Source organism: Phyllostomus discolor, chromosome 6, assembly GCF_004126475.2.
Source record: "Phyllostomus discolor isolate MPI-MPIP mPhyDis1 chromosome 6, mPhyDis1.pri.v3, whole genome shotgun sequence".
In the NCBI taxonomy this organism is placed as follows: Eukaryota; Metazoa; Chordata; class Mammalia; order Chiroptera; family Phyllostomidae; genus Phyllostomus; species Phyllostomus discolor.
In genome coordinates this window covers 23,026,679-23,046,554 of record NC_040908.2, presented here as the reverse complement: position 1 = coordinate 23,046,554, position 19,876 = coordinate 23,026,679, and the positions used below count along the sequence as shown (strand labels likewise).

At 35.7% G+C, this 19,876-nt stretch overlaps 1 protein-coding gene across 2 annotated transcripts in view; it reads left to right on the top strand.

Annotated features, from left to right (window-relative positions):
* SOS1 (SOS Ras/Rac guanine nucleotide exchange factor 1) overlaps positions 1 to 19,876 on the top strand; it is a 114,109-nt gene that overhangs the window by 87,425 nt on the left and 6,808 nt on the right. The window contains exons 16-21 of one of the 2 annotated variants that reach the window (XM_028515232.2): positions 3,792 to 3,954; positions 4,977 to 5,094; positions 11,545 to 11,717; positions 11,921 to 12,037; positions 13,474 to 13,738; positions 18,951 to 18,995. In XM_028515232.2, coding sequence (XP_028371033.1) covers positions 3,792 to 3,954; positions 4,977 to 5,094; positions 11,545 to 11,717; positions 11,921 to 12,037; positions 13,474 to 13,738; positions 18,951 to 18,995 — 881 coding nt within the window. The remainder of the gene's footprint in view (positions 1 to 3,791; positions 3,955 to 4,976; positions 5,095 to 11,544; positions 11,718 to 11,920; positions 12,038 to 13,473; positions 13,739 to 18,950; positions 18,996 to 19,876) is intronic. The other variant, XM_028515233.2, reaches the window with a different exon arrangement.

The following is a 19,876-nucleotide window of genomic DNA, read 5'->3' as shown; positions in this document are numbered from 1 at the left end:
TATTGCTTGTTGATTTGTTTAGTTGACTAGCTGGATTATTTTAGTGAAAGCTGTTCTCCCCCACCTCGCCCCACACTGAGATGCTAAACTGAGATGTCCCTCTTCTGGGAGGTACATATTAGGGTATGCCTGCCCGCAGTCACCCTAAGAAGGCAGCAGTGTCGGTCAGGCTTTCTTTCACTCCCTCCTTGACCACACCAAGTTGTTAACCTCCAGTAATTGCCAGCTGATTGCTCTACTGTTTCCAGAAACTCCCTGGTGGCATAAATTGCTCTGTGAACTAATCCAATCATATTGTGACTCCTTTGGAGAAATGGTTTCTAAGGTCTCTATTTTGATATTTGTTCTGACCTCAGCTATCTCATTCCCTGGTTCTCTCCTGTGGACTAGTTAGCCAGAAGTCTAGGCTGTATCTTCATTAAATCCACAGATCTCTAAATTACTCTTCACCACAACCTTCACTGTTCTTGAGAGCATCCTTAGGTTTAAACTGCTCCACACTTTGCTGTAAATGACAGGAGATCAGGAGCGACCTGTGTGAGGCTAGAGTCTGAAGCCGGGGGCCATGGCAAGTTTCTCTTGGAGTTAACATTCTTGCTCCTAGAGCTGAGTGCTTGGTGGTGGTGCCATGTGCACACATAGCATAGCCTGAGGTCCTCTTGGCTTGCTTCTCTTGACATAGAACTGCCTTAGGAACCAGGGAATGGCTGTCTTCCCAGGATTTTCAGTATGCCACGTTCAAGGCCTCTGTTCCACATCGGAGTTATGCAGGAGGAAAGAGCCCCCACCTCTCAACTGCCCTCACCTGGGACGGGGCCTCGGCACAATCTGCTGTAGACCACTCCGCCCCTCCCCCTCAGAGGTGCTCTGGCAGGAAGAAGGGAGAGAGCAGTCTTAGTTCAAATACCACAAACTCCTGCCTCTATCTCTCTTACTGAATTTTTGTAGATTTTCCTGAACAGATGTTTCTTCATTTGCTATTTGCTTTAGGGCCATTTCCAGAGACTTTAAATATTTACATGTATATGTATATGCATATATTTATCTATAAACATATATACACACAATTTTCACCAGTTTCACTGAGGAGTGAAAGCTCCTTACACTACCATCTCTGAAGTCCAGAATCTGAATGGAATTTTATAGTTGTGGCCAGAGATTGGAGTTTTATGTATTAGCCATGTTTTTCTTCTGAGTAAAAACAAATATTATTAGTCAAATAATATTGACTAATAAGGGTGATTTGAGGTTCCACAGATGACGTTGGAACTGACAGAACAAAAGCCCAGTGACAGAAGGGAATGACTGGAACCTGAGCTAGAATGTGGATCCAGACCCGAAAGAGATTCCTAAAGAGAAATGAGCACCCAAGTAATCTGCAAATTGGGATTTTCTTCTATTTATTGTATTACTCCCCAGCCTCTAAAAAAGTAAAACTTTGGCATTTTCCTTCTATGTGTTGCTTCCTGATTTCTTCATTAAGTTAAATAGCTACACTTTGGTATGATTTCCATTATAGTAATTAAACTTATGTCTGTAAAGAGGAAACATAACTGATCGAACATAGAGACCATTTCATTTCTGTCATATTTTTAAATAGATTACTAAGAAAAAGGCCATTTCCTGCTTTGTCCTTTTTTAAAAAATTGTGTTAAGAATACTTAACATGAGATTTACCCTGTTAACAGATTATTTCAGTGTACAACACAGCATTGTTATCTTTAGGCATGATGTTGTACAGCAGAAATCTAGCATTTATTTATCTTGCAACACTGAAATCTGATACATGTTGATGAGCAATGCCCCACTTTCCACTCCGCATAGTCCCTGGCCATCACCATTCTGTTCTTTGCTGCTATGAGTTTGACTATTGTAGAACATGCAGTATTTGCCTTTTTGTGACTGGCTTATTTCTCTTAGCATGGTGTTCTCAATGTTCATTCATGTTGTTGCATACTGCAGGATTCCCTACTGAATCATATTCTGTTGCACGTATAGCCACATTTTCTTTATCTATGCATCCATAGATAGACATTGAGGTGGTTTGCACATCTTAGCTATTGTGAATAGCATTCCAATGAACATAGGAGTGCTAATGTATCTTTGAGGCACTGATTTCAATACTTTTGGATAAATTCCAAGAAGTGGGGTTGCGGAATCATGTGGTACTTCTATTTTGAATGTTTTGAGGAACCTCCACACTGTTTTCCCTAGTGGCTACACTGTTTTGCATTCCCGCCATCATCAGTGTACAAGGGTTCCAATATCTGCCTTTTCAATGCTAAAGGTTCTTGTTCGTTTGCCAGAGTGGTTCTTAGCCTCGGGTGTGCATTAAATTGGAGTCACCTGTGGATAAATCACTCCATACTTACTTGGTCATTATAAAATCTCCACAGGTAATCTGTTTATATGCCTAGTTAATATCAACTGAAATAGTTAAATAAAAGATGCAAATACATTATACTTATATATTATGCCTTTTGAAATATCTAACTAGCTATCCAGAATATGATATATTTGTAGAGATTTAGCTAATGCTTTAAACACATAAACATGTTATATTTTATTTGATATAAGGCAAATTAATTTTGATAGTTTTACAATGTTTTTTCCTTAATGTCAGTCCTGCCTCATTAGAAAATTATGTAATCTGCAACTGTACATTTTTTTAAAGTTTTTTAGAATTGATTTGAGAGAGAGAAACGTCAGTGTGAGAGAGGAACATTTTCATCGGTTGCCTCCCGTAGGCGCCCTGAGCCGGGATCAAACCCACAACCTTGTGGTGCACAGCACAGCGCTCCAGCTGACCGGGCCACCCGCTCAGGGCTGCAACTTTACATTTAAAAAATGTTTAATACTGATCTATATTTATTTTTCCCAGTTATGTATTCTGCTTTTTCTTAGATTATAAGGTGTTTAATATTATATTATTGAAAACCAAGTTGAATGTGTCTTTTTCTTTACTGATAACTAATTAGTAAATAAATTCTCTCAAATATTAGAAGTGGAAAGTAAATGTTCACTGAGGAATATTCTTTTTTTTTTAGCATAGCATACTTCCTTTTAGATATTAACCAAGATATATACATGTATACTTTCTAAGGATTCTTGATATTTAAGTGCTTTTATTTTCATTGATTTTTTTCTAAGTAATTAAAAAATTTTATTCTTGGGAGAAAATTGGGGCAACTGTAATAGCACAAACAATAAAATATAATAAAAAATAAATAAAAATTTTTCTTCTTAACTGAGGTAAACTACTTTCATTGACATTTTTACCTTATAATGCTTACTATTTAAAAGCTATTCCTAGAAATATAGCTAATTATTTCTGTATTTCAAAGAAAGAAATTGAGGATTAATTGCTAAAATCTTGCAAGTAGATGAAGAATAGGAAGCACAGAATTTTTGAATTGTAGAATAAATTCCCTTAGAACACCCCACATCCTCCAAAACAGCATACATTCAATAAGATGTCAGACTCGTCAGTCTGGAATTCCTCGTCAGGAATTCCAATGCTGAGACAGGACACACCAAATACGCTAGGAATGTGACCGACTGGTGCCTGGTATCCATCTGCAGGGCAGCGAGGAACAGCATGCCTGACTACCAAGGTGCTGCCGTATCTTTCAGTTCTCCTGCCACTTACCTGGCATTCTGACTATACAATCTTTACAGTTACACCTATGGCCCCTCCACACTCTACATTATTTTATTACTAAAATTTTTAACTCACATCTTTGTTGGAAAAACTATGAATTTTTAAATTCATTTTTGTCTTTGATTCCCAGATGTATTGTAGAAACTGAAAACTTAGAAGAAAGAGTGGCTGTGGTGAGTCGAATAATTGAGATTCTGCAAGTCTTTCAAGAGCTGAACAACTTCAATGGCGTCCTTGAGGTGGTCAGTGCTATGAACTCATCACCCGTTTACAGGCTGGACCACACATTTGAGGTAAGTCTGTATAGTTGGCTTTTTTAAAATAACTTAAATTTCATGTTCTAAGAATTAGGATTTTAACAAACATGATCTTTAATTTTTAACCGCCTCATCTGTCTCTCACTAATATTGGATTGGCCAAAAAGTCCATTTAGTTTGTTCCATAAAGCAGACACATTTTTTATTTTCACCAATAACTTTATTGACTTGGATATTTGGAGTATGTTGGCTATCTCCCATGTAGTACAACATTGATTGTTTTCAGTTAATGTCTCAATTTGATCACTGTCCACTTCAACTGGTCTACCCAACTACCCAACTGTGAAGCGTCGTCCAGCATGAAACTTCACAAATCACTTTTGACACAATCAGTCAAAACTTCTCCATGCACTGCACAAATCTTTGTTTGTATTTCAGTTGCATTTCTACCTTTCTTGAAATAATAAAGCATAATATGCTAAAAATGTTGCTTATTTTCTTCCCATCTTCAATGTTAAAAAAATGGCTATACAAAAATTCACCAATTTCAGTAAGTTTTGTTTAAATGCACACAGCTATAACAATACAATCTAACAGAATCGTTTCGAACAAAGTTAAAGACAACTGAGCTACTAGAGCCACCTTACAGAAAAAAAAGATAAATAAACTTTTTGGCCAACCCAATAGTTTAAAAGATTGTATTATCTAAATTTCAAGTTGAATTGGTTGCTCTTTTTAAATTAGGCATTTTCATTAAAATGCATTCACAGTTAGAAGAAGAAAATCTTTTCAGCACTTAATTTGTATTGTACAATTATACTCACATAATTGTGTGAGGAATGGCAGGAGAAACCTGATTTCACACACACACACACACACACACCCTTTAAGTTTGCACTAGGAGCCATGAAGATAGTCTCTTTGAGCCAGCATGGTTATTCTTAGATTCAAGCCGATACAGTTGTGATTGGGCTTTACTCTTAGCCTGGAATTTTTTTGAAAAACCTTTGATTCCTTCTATTAACTTATGCTCCCTAAATATTATTTTTTTATTGTAGCAAATACCAAGTCGCCAAAAGAAAATTTTAGAAGAAGCTCATGAATTAAGTGAAGATCATTATAAGAAGTACTTGGCAAAACTCAGGTCTATTAATCCACCATGTGTGCCTTTCTTTGGTGAGCATTTCCTGTTGAATTTTTACTGTTTTTCTGGATAAAACAAGACACTTTTTTCATTAAATAACTGAGTTTACACATGTGTAATATACTAGTAGAAAATTCTTATTTAACAAATATTTAGCACCTGAATCCTCTTAGAATTTTTCTCTATTAGGACTTTTTAAGATCAAACCTAATCTATACATTGCACTTTTTATTTCCATCTTGGGTAGCCCCCTGATGGAACGCTCTCTCCTTCACACCGATTTCTCTGCCTGTGTACGTGCTCTGATGATGATTCTTCCTCTGAACACTAAACAAAAACAATGTTCTCTATCACATGTCTGTGTTTAGTCTTTTTAGCATGTGATATATTTCACCTAGCCATTTCCTTATCTATATCTATCTATTTTTATATAGCTTTAAGTTATACCATGCATGATGTTGTTATATCCTGATTTTTTTAAACCTGTACATCACATTTTCCCACTTGTTTTCAGGCTTCATAACTAACCACTTTTGTATTTATTTCTAATCTTTTTGCTATGCACATTGTATATAGTTGTGATCATATGACATACACACTATTGTTTACTCTTTTCACTTATCATATTCTAAATATTGTTGCATTTTATTAGTCTTCATAATTATTATTTGTAATGCTGCACAGTATTCCATAAAGTTGGTCTGACAGTTCATTTAACTATTACCCCGTGATCGAACACATACATTGTTTGCATGTCTTGGGGTTTCCTAAATAATGTTATAATGAATATCTTTATTTGAGAATATTTTTAAGCTAGATATTTTACCATTATGCCCTTTAGTTTTTATTCTTTAACCTACAGTATATTTAAATTCTATAATGTCTATCTTTCCCATTATGATTGCTGTTGGTTCTAACCTTAGAAAATTCTTCCAGCCTAGTAATTTAATATTCAGTGATATTTTCTTTTAGCTTTATGATCTCATTTCTTAAATTATGTTTAACACTTCAAATTGAAATATCTTTTAGATATATGAAATATTCAAATTTATTTCTCTATCAAATTGGGTTTTTTTATTGGTTTTTTACTCAGGTTTATTGAGTAAATCTTCTTTAACCCCATTTATATATAGTAATTCCTTTAATAAGTAATTTCCCATCAAGTTCTTATACTAGTGCCCAGTTTTAATTATTGGCACTTTATAATCAGTGGTTCTCAACAGGGGGCAATTTCTGCACCCCAGACAACATTTAGCAAAATCTGGAGACATTTTTGTTGTTCTCACTGGGAGGTGCTAGAGGTATCTAGTGGGCAGAGGACAGAAACGTCACTTACACCCTGCGATGCGCAGGGCAGCCCCCACAACAAAAAGTTACCCAGTCCAAAAGGCCAGTTGTGCCAAGGCTAAGAACCTCTGCTTAATAGTGTTTTCAAATATGATAACATTAGTTCTTCAGTGTTTCTTTGCCAATTTTGTCTCTCTATTTTTCCAAATAAACTTTATAATCAGGAGGGGGGAGTAATTTCCTCTAATACAGTTGAAACAGTCTATCAATTAATTTGGAAAGAAAATGAATGGTACTTAGCTTTTTTCTAGGTGTTCCTCATTGTGAATGCTATCTTTTTTAACAGTCAATTAACCTTAATTCCAAGACTTTTAAATTTCCTTGAATTTTCTAAATACTTAATTATGTCTATCAATAGTGATAGTGTCTCTTGTTTTGATCTTACTTCTGTGCTGTGCACTGTATGTAACATTGGTCATAACTTCCAAACAAAGGTTTAACAATAATGATAATAAGCAGTTTGGTTTTAATCTCAATTTAAGCAAAAAAATAGGTGTAATTTTGCTGTTTTCTTGATTAGATGCTTTTTATTATGTTAAGAAAGTTTCCTTTCATAATTATCTCCTTTGCTTTGTTAGCAATATACATTTACTTTGATAAATAGTTTTCATTCTTAATGAGAAAAAGGATTTTTCTTGCTTAACAGATTAAATTACAGATTGGTTAATACTGAACCTTCCTACTTACTAATATTAACTCATTTATTCATGGTGGATTAATCTTTTTAAATATATAAATAAATTCTATTCATTATCATTTTACTTAGGATTTTTGCATCCATCTTCATAAATAAGGTTGGTCTGTGGTTTTTCTTTCTGTACTATATTTATAGCTATTGTTGTTATGGTTATATTTACTTTGTAACATTAGTTAAGTAACTTTACATCTTATTTATTCTATTCTGGAATGTCATGAAATGATCTAGCCTTTAAATTTTTGAAATATTCCAACCAAAAAATCTGGATCTGTAATCTTTTGTAGGATATAATAATTCTTTAATAACATTTTCATTTCTTCCTTAATTTTATATATATTTTTAAGATTTTATTTATTTTTAGAGAGGGGGAAGGGAAGGAGAAAGAGAGGGATAGAATCATCAATGTGTGGTTGCCTCTCATGCAGCCCCTACTGGGGGACCTGGCCTGCAAACCAGGCTTGTGCCATGACTGGGAATCAAACCTGCGACCCTTTGGTTTGCAGGACCATGCTCAATCCACTGAGTTACACCAGCCAGGACTCTTCCTTAATTTTCTAAATTTCAGTTATCTGCTTTGCAAGTGTCTCATTTCATTATTTTAAAAAAATACAAGCATTCAGTTACCTATACAAAAATGTTATTTTGTAAATTATTCCTATTTGCAGTCTTTCTCATTCCTTTTTGTACTTGTGCTACTTTCATTTGCTTTTTTCTTCAAAAAGATAAACTCTTAAACATAATTATTCTCTCTCATTTTATGTTTTTATGTCATGTATTTTTTTATCACTATTCATTTGTTCTGTTTTCCTGAGGACTTCCCCCCCCTAAATTATTGATAAAACTATTGAGTTTATTTATTTTCCTTTTCTGGTAAAACACTAAAGCTTATGCATGGACTTACATGTGTGGTAACTATAGTGCCAATTCCTACAGGGGAGCCTGGGAAAGTACCTGGGTAAGTTTACTTTATTCAGTCTGTCAACAAGTATTTCTTGATTACCTACTATGTAGAGTCAAGAACTATGTCAGGTGCTTAGAAAAGGTGAAAAATACATAGCACTTACTGGGCTTATAGTCATGCTACTCCTGATATTCTACAGCCTCTGTACACACAGGTGAAGAGAGACCTCAGGGCCTGTTCACTGGAGTAATGAATTAGCCCCTGCCACCTCCCTCATTACCCTGACCAGCAGGCATTTATTCACCCAAACTGAACTCTCCGGAGTACTGTCTCTCATATGAACTAACATTACTGTTCTTCATAACATGTCATGTGAAGAAAGGACGTTTCAGACCTGTATTTAGAGTACAGTTCACTATGTTTTAAGGTGAGCTGTATGATTTAGTGAGTGAATACAGACGTGTAGGTAATTTGATAGGTACAAACAACCTACCTGTCAACCTTCCTACTCACTTCTGTTTGTCTTCCTGGTTGTTGAGCCTCTGTTCTTTCAAGGCAGTTTATCTGAACTATCTCTGTTCAGTTCTGTTGTTCTGGGAAGGTTTTTGCTATTCCAAAACTAAAAGTTATCAGTCCCTGGAGTTAGCCAGGCAGCCGGTCATGGTTCTGACCAAGCAGGTAGAGCCATATGTTATTGCTGCTGCTTAATTCCATCTTGTCTATACTCCTTCCAGATTCTTACCCTTAATTCTGTACGCTGTTTCTTCCCCTGTATGGGAGGGTCAGGGGTAGTATCTAACACTTTTACTTGGTCTTCATTTTTATTCAAGTCTTGTGTTGGCACTACACCATTTACAGGCAATTTCTCCTTCCAAGGCCCTGCCAGACTATGGTCTATATCCCAGTTTTTCTCCACACACTAAAATGTTCTATTTATAGGTAAAATAGATATTTGCATATGCAGACTAGCATTTATTCCAAAGTACAAGGATGTTGATTCCTCACTCAACAAGTCTCACCTCCCTGCACAAACATCCAAGCCTGTAGCATTGGCTTTGCTCTTTCCTTTTACACAGTTCTAATTGTATGTTCTCCTCCTCTTTCTGGTCAGTTTGTTCCGTCTCTACTCATGCTTTCCTGCCACTGTAGAATTGATTATTTGTCTGTTGCATCCTTTCATTCATTTAGAAACATTTGTTGGATGCTTTCATGTGATATGCCGAGCCCTGGGCTAGGTATTAGAATAGAAAATAAAACATTGTCTTACCCTCAATAAGCCCTCTTAAAAGAGCAAAAGAATAAATTGCAATACCATGTAGTACATACAGTACTGTATTGTAGAGATGTATGAGTCAAAGCCTGAACAAAGTGCTATGGGACTTAGAACTTAAGCAGCCACTTTTTCCAGAAGGGTTGGGAAAGACATGAGCAAAAAGGTGAAACCCCACCCTTCTTCATTATTTGTGTAGTAGTGCTCTGCCTTCCCTCTCCCTAAAACAGCGGTCTCCACAGGGTATATAAAATGATCTATTTAACCATGGCTGGTGTGGCTCAGTAGATTGAGCACTGGCCTGCGAACCGAAGAGTCACCAGATTGATTCCCAGTCAGGGCACATGCCTGGGTTACGGGCCAGGTCCCCAGTTGGGGGAGTATGGGAGGCAACCGACTGATGTATCTCTCGCACATGGATGTTTCTGTCTCTCTCTTTCTTCCTCCCTTCCCACCTATCTAAAATAAATGAATGAAATTTTTTTAAAGAGAGTGGCCTGTGCGCTTAGAAATAACTAATACACTTAATAACTGTATACTTTTTAGAATCAAACAGGCATTGATATCTGTAATATTCATTATTGCTGACTTGTGCACTATTGATTTTGAATCACTTAATCTTTTTAAGAATGTGGCCAAAAATTCTAGTATTGAAAAGTATGCCTGTACCACAAAAGCACTTAGAACCACTAAAATACGGTTGGAACTAAAGTGCCTGTTATTTTGTCCGTTCTCATCCAGCGTACAACCTGAAGTGATAGAGAAGGGATTAGAACTCCTAATCCCTTGCCTGTGTCGTTCCCATATGCTGCCACTCCTCTTCCTTCCCACATGTCAGACCCCTGTGGTCCAGCCATATGAAACAACATGCTGTCTCTGAGTGTGCCTTCCGGGCTTCGTCACAAACCAGTGTCTCTGTACACACTGCTGCTTTGCTTGGAATGCCCTTCCATCTTAATCTGCTTATTAAATTTCTGTTCATTTTTTGAGACTTATTTTAATCATCACCTCGTCTGTGGTCCTTTCCTGTAGGCAGAGGTAGGCACACTTCCTTTGTGCTCTCATAGCATCTTCTGCACTAGTACTAGTATAGCACTTACCCGATTGTACCGTAGCAGCCCCCATTCAAAGCTCTGAGCTCCTTGAGGTCATGGACTGTGTGTCTTGTTGTTTTCGGATCTGTAGTACCTAATGCAGTGCTTGGCATGCAGCAGAGGCTCAGAATACATGTACTGAGTGAATTAATTTAGATGTTTACACACCGTCTTTCCCCACCCCAAAGCATCACAGTCAGTACTTTAGGGGAAAAGCCAGAAGCATAAGAGAATAGGGCAAGATTAGCAACAAAGGCATCAACAGTCACAGCCACAGCTAATGAAACATGTACTTTTGCCAGACCCTATTCTAAGCCTATATACTCATTCGTGTTTCACAACAACCCTGCCATCCGCATTTTATAAATGAGAAAACCAAGGCACAGAGAAACTCTGCAACTTGCACAGGGTCACACAAGTAGAAAACAGCAGAGCTGGCTCCAGAACCATTATGCTAGAACAGAGAGGAGCTAAAGTGGTCCTGGCACCAGAGGGCTGTGTGTAGAACCGAAGTGCATTCTCCTCCTCATCCAGTGCACAGCCTGCAGTGGTGAGGAAACAGGAGCTCCATTATCAGGTTGCCACTAATTCTAGAAGTATCGAAGGCCAGAATATATACATCAAGTAAATGCAGTCTTGTGCTCGACAGGCTTGCAGAGCCTTCCATGTTTACACGAGCAAGCCTGTCCAAACAGCACTACATCTGAATTATGTACAAACCCTAACAAACTCTTGCGGGGCTTCAAGAGCTGAGTAAGCAGCAAATAGAATCCTCTGAAGTGAACATTTCCCCCTTTTGCCAAAAATAAGTGTTATTAGTGATGGATTATTCTTAAAGTTTCTTTTACACAACTGTGACTTTTGTCAGATAACATATAATTTGGCAGGTATGGAAAACCGGTTATTCCTTCTGAAAAATGTATTAACTTTGTTAATTTTTTTCTCTCTTTTCTTGGGTATTTGTAAAACTTCAGTTTGTTGCAGAAGAATTTGATACTCATAAAACTTTTGATATTTACCTAGCTTATTGTTTTTCATAGAAGGGAAATCTGTACCTTGATTCTTTGGTTATGATGGTTGAGATGGTACAATGTAAAATGACTACAATTACTAAGAAAGAAAAACTAGATTTTTCCTTCTTTATTCTTGAAATAATTTCATTGTATCTTTTAGGAATTTACCTAACTAATATCTTGAAAACAGAAGAAGGCAACCCTGAGGTCCTAAAAAGGCATGGAAAAGAGCTTATAAATTTTAGCAAAAGGAGAAAAGTGGCAGAAATAACAGGAGAGATCCAGCAGTACCAAAATCAGCCTTATTGTTTACGAGTAGAATCAGATATCAAAGTAAGTTGAATTATTTGAAGATACCTATTTCTGATTACGTTTACAACCTGCCCGATGAAAGGCAGGTTTATATTATAGAGAAGAAAATTTAAAAAATAATTCAAATTTTCATATGTTAAATGTTTTCTTAAATTATTTTCATGAATTTCAAACTGAATTTCTAATATTTAATATTAATAATTGTTTCTTTGCATTTATTTTAGAGGTTCTTTGAAAACTTGAATCCAATGGGAAATAGCATGGAAAAAGAATTTACAGATTATCTTTTCAACAAATCCCTAGAAATAGAACCACGAAACCCTAAACCTCTCCCAAGATTTGTAAGCATTTATATGTCTATATTACTTTTACATTTATATATGTTTTTCAGTTGTCCTGTGTATCTGGTGATGCTATCACTACCATATGTGTTATACAGATTAGTTTTCTATAAAGGCATTTAGGGTGAAGTGCACAGGTGATAGGTAAAAGTAATGAATAAGGGCTTAATAAATATGCTCAGGAATATCCCACTTAGTTTCAAAATATGAGTATTAATATTATTCTGAATAAGTCCTGATATGATAGATGAAGATATTAGGTACATATAAAAGTTTTTATTTTTTTAAACAAAAAAAGTATTCAAGATTTATTTTAAAGGCAACTTTGATTAATTTATATTAATTCACTTAAATGTGCTTATGACTTTTTTTCAAAGTAATGAGTTACGAGGTTTGGCTAAAGATAATTTGGGGGAAATTAAAGTTTCCGTTGTTTTTTAGTGCTTGGCAGTGCCTGGCCAGATTTATGTTATCACCTCACTGCTCTGACTATAATCTCTATTACTCATAAGAAAGTCAAGAATCAAGAAGTAAACATAAATGGCTTCTAAATAACCAAGATAGATCTCAAAATGTCTGTGAATTAAAGCTTATATAAATATGTCACAAGAATATTTTTCTTTTTTTTTTTTAAGATTTTATTTATTTTTTTAGAGAGGGAAGGGAGGGAGAGAGAGAGAGAAACATCAATGTGCGGTTGCTGGGGGTTATGGCCTGCAACCCAGGAATGTACCCTGGCTGGGAATCGAACCTGGGACACTTTGGTTCCCAGCCCGTGCTCAATCCACTGAGCTACGCCAGCCAGAGCACAAGAATATTTTTCAAGGCCTGAAAGTTTTTTTAAAGGTGGATTGAAAACAGCAAACTGGAAATATTTACACAGTCTGCTCCAATGCTGCACACTGATACCACTGAGAAATGATCACTCTGTGAGAAAAGTCCATAAAACTAATGTAGACGCGCAGGTGAAGACTCAGGTGATTTAATGCATTTGTGAATGTCAAGTGACCCTCATGGTGTCACTGGTACACAGCACAGTGAGAGAGTCACAGTTCCCAGTAACGAACCTGGCTTTTCCAAGAAGGGTATATCAGTTCAACATAGTCTGTTTAAAAAGCCTGAGAAATACATAGCATATCTTAGAAAGATTTTCATCAAAAAGTATTAAAATAACAAATACTCTGGTATTTATAGGATTAAGATTGTTATTTAAAGAAATTCACTCCCTAATAACTTAGATAACCAAGACTTTATGAAAATGGGATGTTAATGCTTTAGCTTGAATAGGTTAATTTGAATCATTGTGTAACTTTTTTATTGGTGGTATATAGTTTTTGTAAACTTTACTTGAATTTTACCAGGCATTTATAGAAATACCTTCCTTTCTGTTATGGTGTTATAAGTATTGTGGGTTGTTTTTTTTTTTATGTCTACAGCCAAAAAAATATAGCTATCCCCTAAAATCTCCTGGTGTTCGTCCATCAAACCCAAGACCAGGTACCATGAGACATCCCACACCTCTGCAGCAGGAGCCAAGAAAAATTAGTTACAGCAGGATACCTGAAAGTGAGACAGAAAGCACCGCATCTGCACCAAACTCGCCAAGAACACCGCTAACACCTCCTCCTGCTTCTGGTGCTTCTAGTGCCACAGACGTTTGCAGTGTATTTGATTCTGACCATTCAAGCCCTTTTCACTCAAGTAGGTGCTAAAATTTTAAGTGCTTTCAAGTAATTGTTAGTATTATATGTCACAGAGGTAAAAAAAAGAGTCTGTATAACTGCACTTATCTATTTTTTGGTAAATTTGTAGACAAATCAAATACCATTTCAAAAAATATTGTAAAAATATACAACAAATTCTAAACTCTAGCAACCTATAATTTAAAAAAAATTTTTAAACAGCCCTCCTTTAATTATATTTGGCTGAAAGACCTGTTGATGAAATTGCTAATTGCAACTTCATTTGAGCATGTTTTTAATTGGTGAATTTAAAATGCATCTGTCATATCCAGAGGGAACAAAGCTAACTTCTAAAATCTGCAAGGAATGTCAGTCCAAGGCTTTAAATGCTGTCTCCAAAATGATTTTATATCTGTATACTACTCAGTGCATCATTCCCTTCCCACCGAACTCTGTACTTTTTAATTCAGTGTCTCAAATTCAAACTCCTACTTAACCTTTCTCAGTCTATACTGCTGGGCACATGGTACATAGTACCTGTACTTTCACGCCCAGCTGTACGGATCTCACAGACTGCATGCTGTTGCTCATCCCTTTCTTACTGCTAGATCACTACACTATCCAGTAAAATTAGTGCAAGCCACATGTGTACCTTTGAATGTTCTATGGTCACATTTTAAAAAGCAAAAAGAATTAGGTGAAATTAATTTTAATATATTTTATTTAACCCAGTATCTGTAAAATCTTGTCACTTCAACATGAAATCAATATAAATATTTATTGAGACATTTTACATTCTCTTTTTGTTCTAAATCTTCAAACTCTGGTATGCATTTACACTTAACAGCACACCTCAACTTGGATGAGCCACAATCAAATACTTAATAAACCACATGTGGCTAGCAGCTACCAAATTGTATGTATAGCTCAGCTATAGCCCTTTGAATGAGCCATCTTTTATATATCGGTGCTTCTATTAATTTTTCTACTAAATTTCATACAGAGTTTTAAAGAACACACAACCTTTTTTCACTTGTTCATTATTAAATCAAAACTTGAATCTAATCACCTTTAACCCTCTCACAACCACTTCCGTATGTTCTTGCCATTGGCTGTCTTAGGTCAGTGTGCAGACCAGATTCCACTCTGCTATTTGACATAATTGAATGCAATACTCAGAAGCAGCAGGACATTATTATGGGGGAGGAAGTTCACAAGAGCTGACCTAGGAGTTAGGAATCCTGGCTTGTCATTCCAGTCTGCTAGCGTGCTTTCTGATTTTAGGTAAAATACTTTTTCTGAGCCTTCTGGGAATCAAACTAGATTTATGATTTCTTCCAACTCAGAGGATCTAACTTCTTAACAAAAACTGACTTAAAATTATTCTTTGGAGGTATATTATTTTGAGACGTGATCCAGAATCCTATTTATTTATTCCCATGTTATACACATATTTGAGTCCCCAGACAGTCTGTCTTGTCTTTATACCACCTAAAGTGTGTATGTTTTGAGAATTACTACGTCTTAGCTTTATTTGGCTATTGAGGATTATGGAACAATGTTATTCACTTAGTAAGCTATCAGATCTTTTTTGATGATAAGTTCAAATAAACACCAAGTTTTAAAAAATGCATTCATTTTTCCCAATCCACCAACCCCCTAAATTAATAAAATAAAACCCATTGTATTTGCACCTAACCTAACCTAAAATCGTTATTTATTCTCACCCATTTTAACTGTTTGTAGGGTTTTTCCCCCAAGGTAGATGGCTCAAGTCTCTATTATAAAGATTCCCACATAAGTAAATTATTAAAATCATACTCTACATATTGCCAATTCTACTTCTCTTAGTTTAAGAAGTAGCTAAAAATGGAAATGGTGGAAAGATAGGAGATAAACACATGACGTTCAGATTAGCACTAACTCTGTAAATGATTCAGCAGGCAGCGAAGAAGGGGTCTTCCAGAACGCAGTGCTCTGGATCAGTGCTTTGTCTTATGTGCAGGGAACAATGCTAACTTAAGTAGCCGGACAAGTGGAGAAACCATTGTTCCAGTAGTTAAGATTTGTAATCTTAGCCTTAAGAGTTTTCTAAATTTCTTTCTTTGTGGTAAAGAAAACCCTATTAGTATTCCCTTTGCTCTTAGTAAAAATGAAAAATACCTGATTTTGAAATCAAATAAGCCAGCATAATGTAAAACCACCTGTATGCTCAGTCCCTTACTTAAAACTTAACCAGTGGCTGAGTGTATTAAAGGTCCTCATCTGCTTAAGGCCCCACTTCTGCTTGACAGGTCTGTTCGCACTGGGTGGGGCGGGGTTCGCCAGAGTGCCCAGCTTGCTACCCACTGCGCTGCCGCCAGAGTGAACACCCACTGCCTCGTTTCCCGAGGGCCTGGCAGCCCAGAGCTGCTGCGCCTGCATTCTGTGTCATCTGAACATATTCCACTCAGTGCTTAAGTTTTTCAAAAAGCAAATTTGACTAGAATTTTGATTAGTCACAATAGTACTTTTTTGCTTCTTACAGTTTCTTTCCCAAAACAATTTACTTTAAACCCAGTAATTATTTTATTTAGCCAGTATCTGTTGTATATTTCACTCCTTTCCAAGCACTTACACATCCTCTCTGGTAAAGCTTACAGTCTTATTGAGACATAAAAAATAATCATAGTACAAAGAAACGCATAGTTAAATGCTTAACCGTTGTTAAACGTTATGGTTCTCTCGCACTATATTTTTCATCTTTCAGTAAGATTGCAAGCTTTACCAGAGAGGATATGTAAGTGCTTAGCAAAATGCTAATAAGTGGTGAAGGCATAAATGTTGTAGAAATTTAATGCAAAGATAACAGAATGGGCAAGGGTGACCATGGAGAAATTTGTGGCAAAGACAGCAGGGGAGGAAACGGGCCACGTGTTCAGTGTGTTACATACACTCACCTTCAGAGCCCTGCTCCACACCTTGCCTTGGCCACGTCCACCTCTGAGGTGATGATGCCAGTGGCTGGGAAAAGGGAAGGACCACCCAGCTCCCTGCTTTGTGTCTGCTGCTCTAGCAAGGAGGAGAGGAGGGAGAAGTGCTCTTGGTGCCTTCCTGCTGGAAGACTGCTGGACATAAAAGGGAGCCGCAGGTCTGGCCTGATCTGTGTGCTGTGGATGAACTTTTAGCTCCATCCCTTCTAGGGGAAGCTTTGACAAGAAAAGATGTATTCCAGGCATTTCATAGAATGCATGATTTTCTTCATAAAACATTGTAGTAGGTGATTAGTTTCTAATCCGAAATACATTTGCACTTAACAGACTTTCATGACTTTAAGAAGTTATCCGTGATTTATATGATTTTTTTTTCTGTAGGAAAATGCTTGTTCCTATTTCAAGAATGACTCTCTTAGAAGTTGGAGAGGATCCTCAATAGTAGTTTCAACCATGGCTGTATATTGTAATCCCCTGGAGATGTTTATGTGCAGCCAAGATTGAGAACCACTGATCTATTATCTGGGATTTGTGCTAAATAAATTAATACTACATTTTCAAATTAATTGTATTTCATTCCTAAGTCATTATCAACAAATGTGTCAGTACCCAGCTGGCAAGAATTTCCAGTATATATTTCCTAATTAGATCATGTATAATTCTGAGAGGTTTTTTATAGCATTTTCCAGGCAGCGAGACCAATTAATTTAAAGTGACAAATGAGGAAAGTGCCCCAAATTTAACAAGTGCATGAATCTAAGCCTGTGCTGCATATAAATATAATCAAAGCAAGTCCACATCTGTGTGCTCAACTGTGAATGCACTGGTATAATCGTTCTCTCTAAAAGCCTGTGGTTTGTAGCTGACATGAGCTTCATGTTTTAATTTTATTCTTGTGTTATACTAAGCATACAACCATGTTCTTGAGTTGATCTCCAGGAAGCATATTTATTCCTCAGTGGAAAATACAGAAGTAGACAAATACTAGAGCTGGACTGTCATGTCATACGTGCCTAATAAGTAGTGAAGAGAATCATTGACAGAGCAACAGTTTCATTTAATTTCAAAGTATAAAAGCAAATTTTGATCTTAATTCTAAGAGATGACTATTAGAATTAGCTGGATTGCTATCTTTTAGTAACAGTGGCCTCCAAATAAATATTAATACTGATGGAAAGGCAACAGTGGGATAGATTATTTGAAATTCAGGCTGTCTGGGAAATAAGACTGTTATATCTATATGAGCAATCAAATTAATAGTATTGCCAGCTGACCTGGAATGTAAAAGTATCTTTGTTCTGACCAAAGAAGCTGCAAAAAAACAGTGGTCCAAATTATGAGTGACTGCCTAATGTGCAAAAACGAGAGAGAAACTTGAATTTTAAAAAATCAGCTCCATCTGGTGTTACAGGAATTATTTTAGTCTCTTGGATATTATCTATTGGTAATATGAGGCACTGTAACATAAATGCCTATATTGGTTTAAAACCAGTATAGATTAGCCTTTTGTCTCAGTTTTTCTACTTTACTACTCTTGGGGCTTTGGCTTTTATGATTTCCTTTTTGTTGTTGTTGTTGTTGTTAAAAGAATTAACATTGCTAAAAACCAAACATTCTAAATTTATCAGTGAGTTGCTTGTATAAAATGTGCCTAAGCACTAAATATTTATTGATCTTTTTTAAGTGTTCAAGAATATAAAAGGGAAAAAGCTATATCACTTTCAAACTTCTTTGGTAATATCCAAAGCTGTAGTTATTTTATGATGAGAATATATTTCCCAAGAATATTTTCAAACATATATAATAATAATAGTAGTAGTAAGAAAATCCCCTTTATTTTATAATTTATATACCAAATTCTTTATTTACTACTTATTTCACAAGTCTGAGTTTTCAAAATCTTAGTATATAACATATTTCTATATGTCCAGCTGTCTTCTTTGTTCAGATTGAGTTTATACATTTTTTAAGTCTATCACTAATGTGGCATATTTTAGTTTTCTCATGAATGCTTTTAATTTAATCATTGACATCAAGTAATGAATTTAAAAGGAATATTCAAAATTCCCATTATGATATTAACTCAATTTAATTATTTTTCTCAAAAGTAAGTAGTAATGAGCTTTTACTAAAGATTTATACCATTCTTTAAACTAGAATGACAAAAATAACATTGTTATCTTAAATAAATTTTTACAAATGAGTTAAATATATCAGTGAAAGAAAAAAAAATCTACTTTTTCTTGTTTCCTTTCACAGGCAGCGATACCGTCTTTATCCAAGTTACACTGTCCCATGGCCCAAGTTAGTATATTTGGTTTAAGACTCAATTCTTGCTTTGGCTTTAAAAATTAAACCAAGTGTAACCTTTCCTGCTGAAACTCTTTTGAGTCTGACAATATTGGTACCTTGCTTGCAACATCTTAGAAGTGAGGCCTTCACTTATGCTATCTTTTGATCATAAATGATTTGCTTAAACTTATATACTTTTCATGCTTTTATAAAACCTTTTTTCTCTTTTAAAAGAACAGTATTGTATGAGTGGCTTCCACATTTAACTTCTTTTCCAACTATAGAGTTTAAGTATATTTAATGCTCAACTTTTAAAAAAGCGAGAGCATGCATGCGCCCATGGGAATGCTGGCAGCTACATCAGCGTCTAGACCCCCAAACACTCTCGGCCCAGCGACAGTGCACACTGTAGGCAGAGAACTGTGCTCTGACCTTAGGGGAGCTACCTTACAATTGCAGCTACTTAAATTATATGGCCTAAATATTCGTCACTGTTAAGCAAAATAATGTCCTATTACAGATATTTACTTTGTTTTTAAAGTAAACTAACAATTCAGCAAATTATTTCATAAACTTTAAGCCATCAGGTTAATGTTTTTGCTGTCCTTCATACAAATGATTTCAAAATATGTACAACAAAAAATACTAATTATAAACTAAATTAACATAGTCTCAGGAAAAAAAGGTAAGGTGATCAAAATGGTGCTTGCTTAAATAATATCACTACACAAAGTACTCTTTAAGTTCTATATTGTTATAACATTTAATTGACAAATAAAAGTTGTCAGTGCTTAAAGATAAAGGAACCTGCCAGTATGATTTTAAATGATTGTTTAAATATTTTTTCATATCTTTTTTATAGTGCTCATAAACTAACAGCTTAATAAATGATG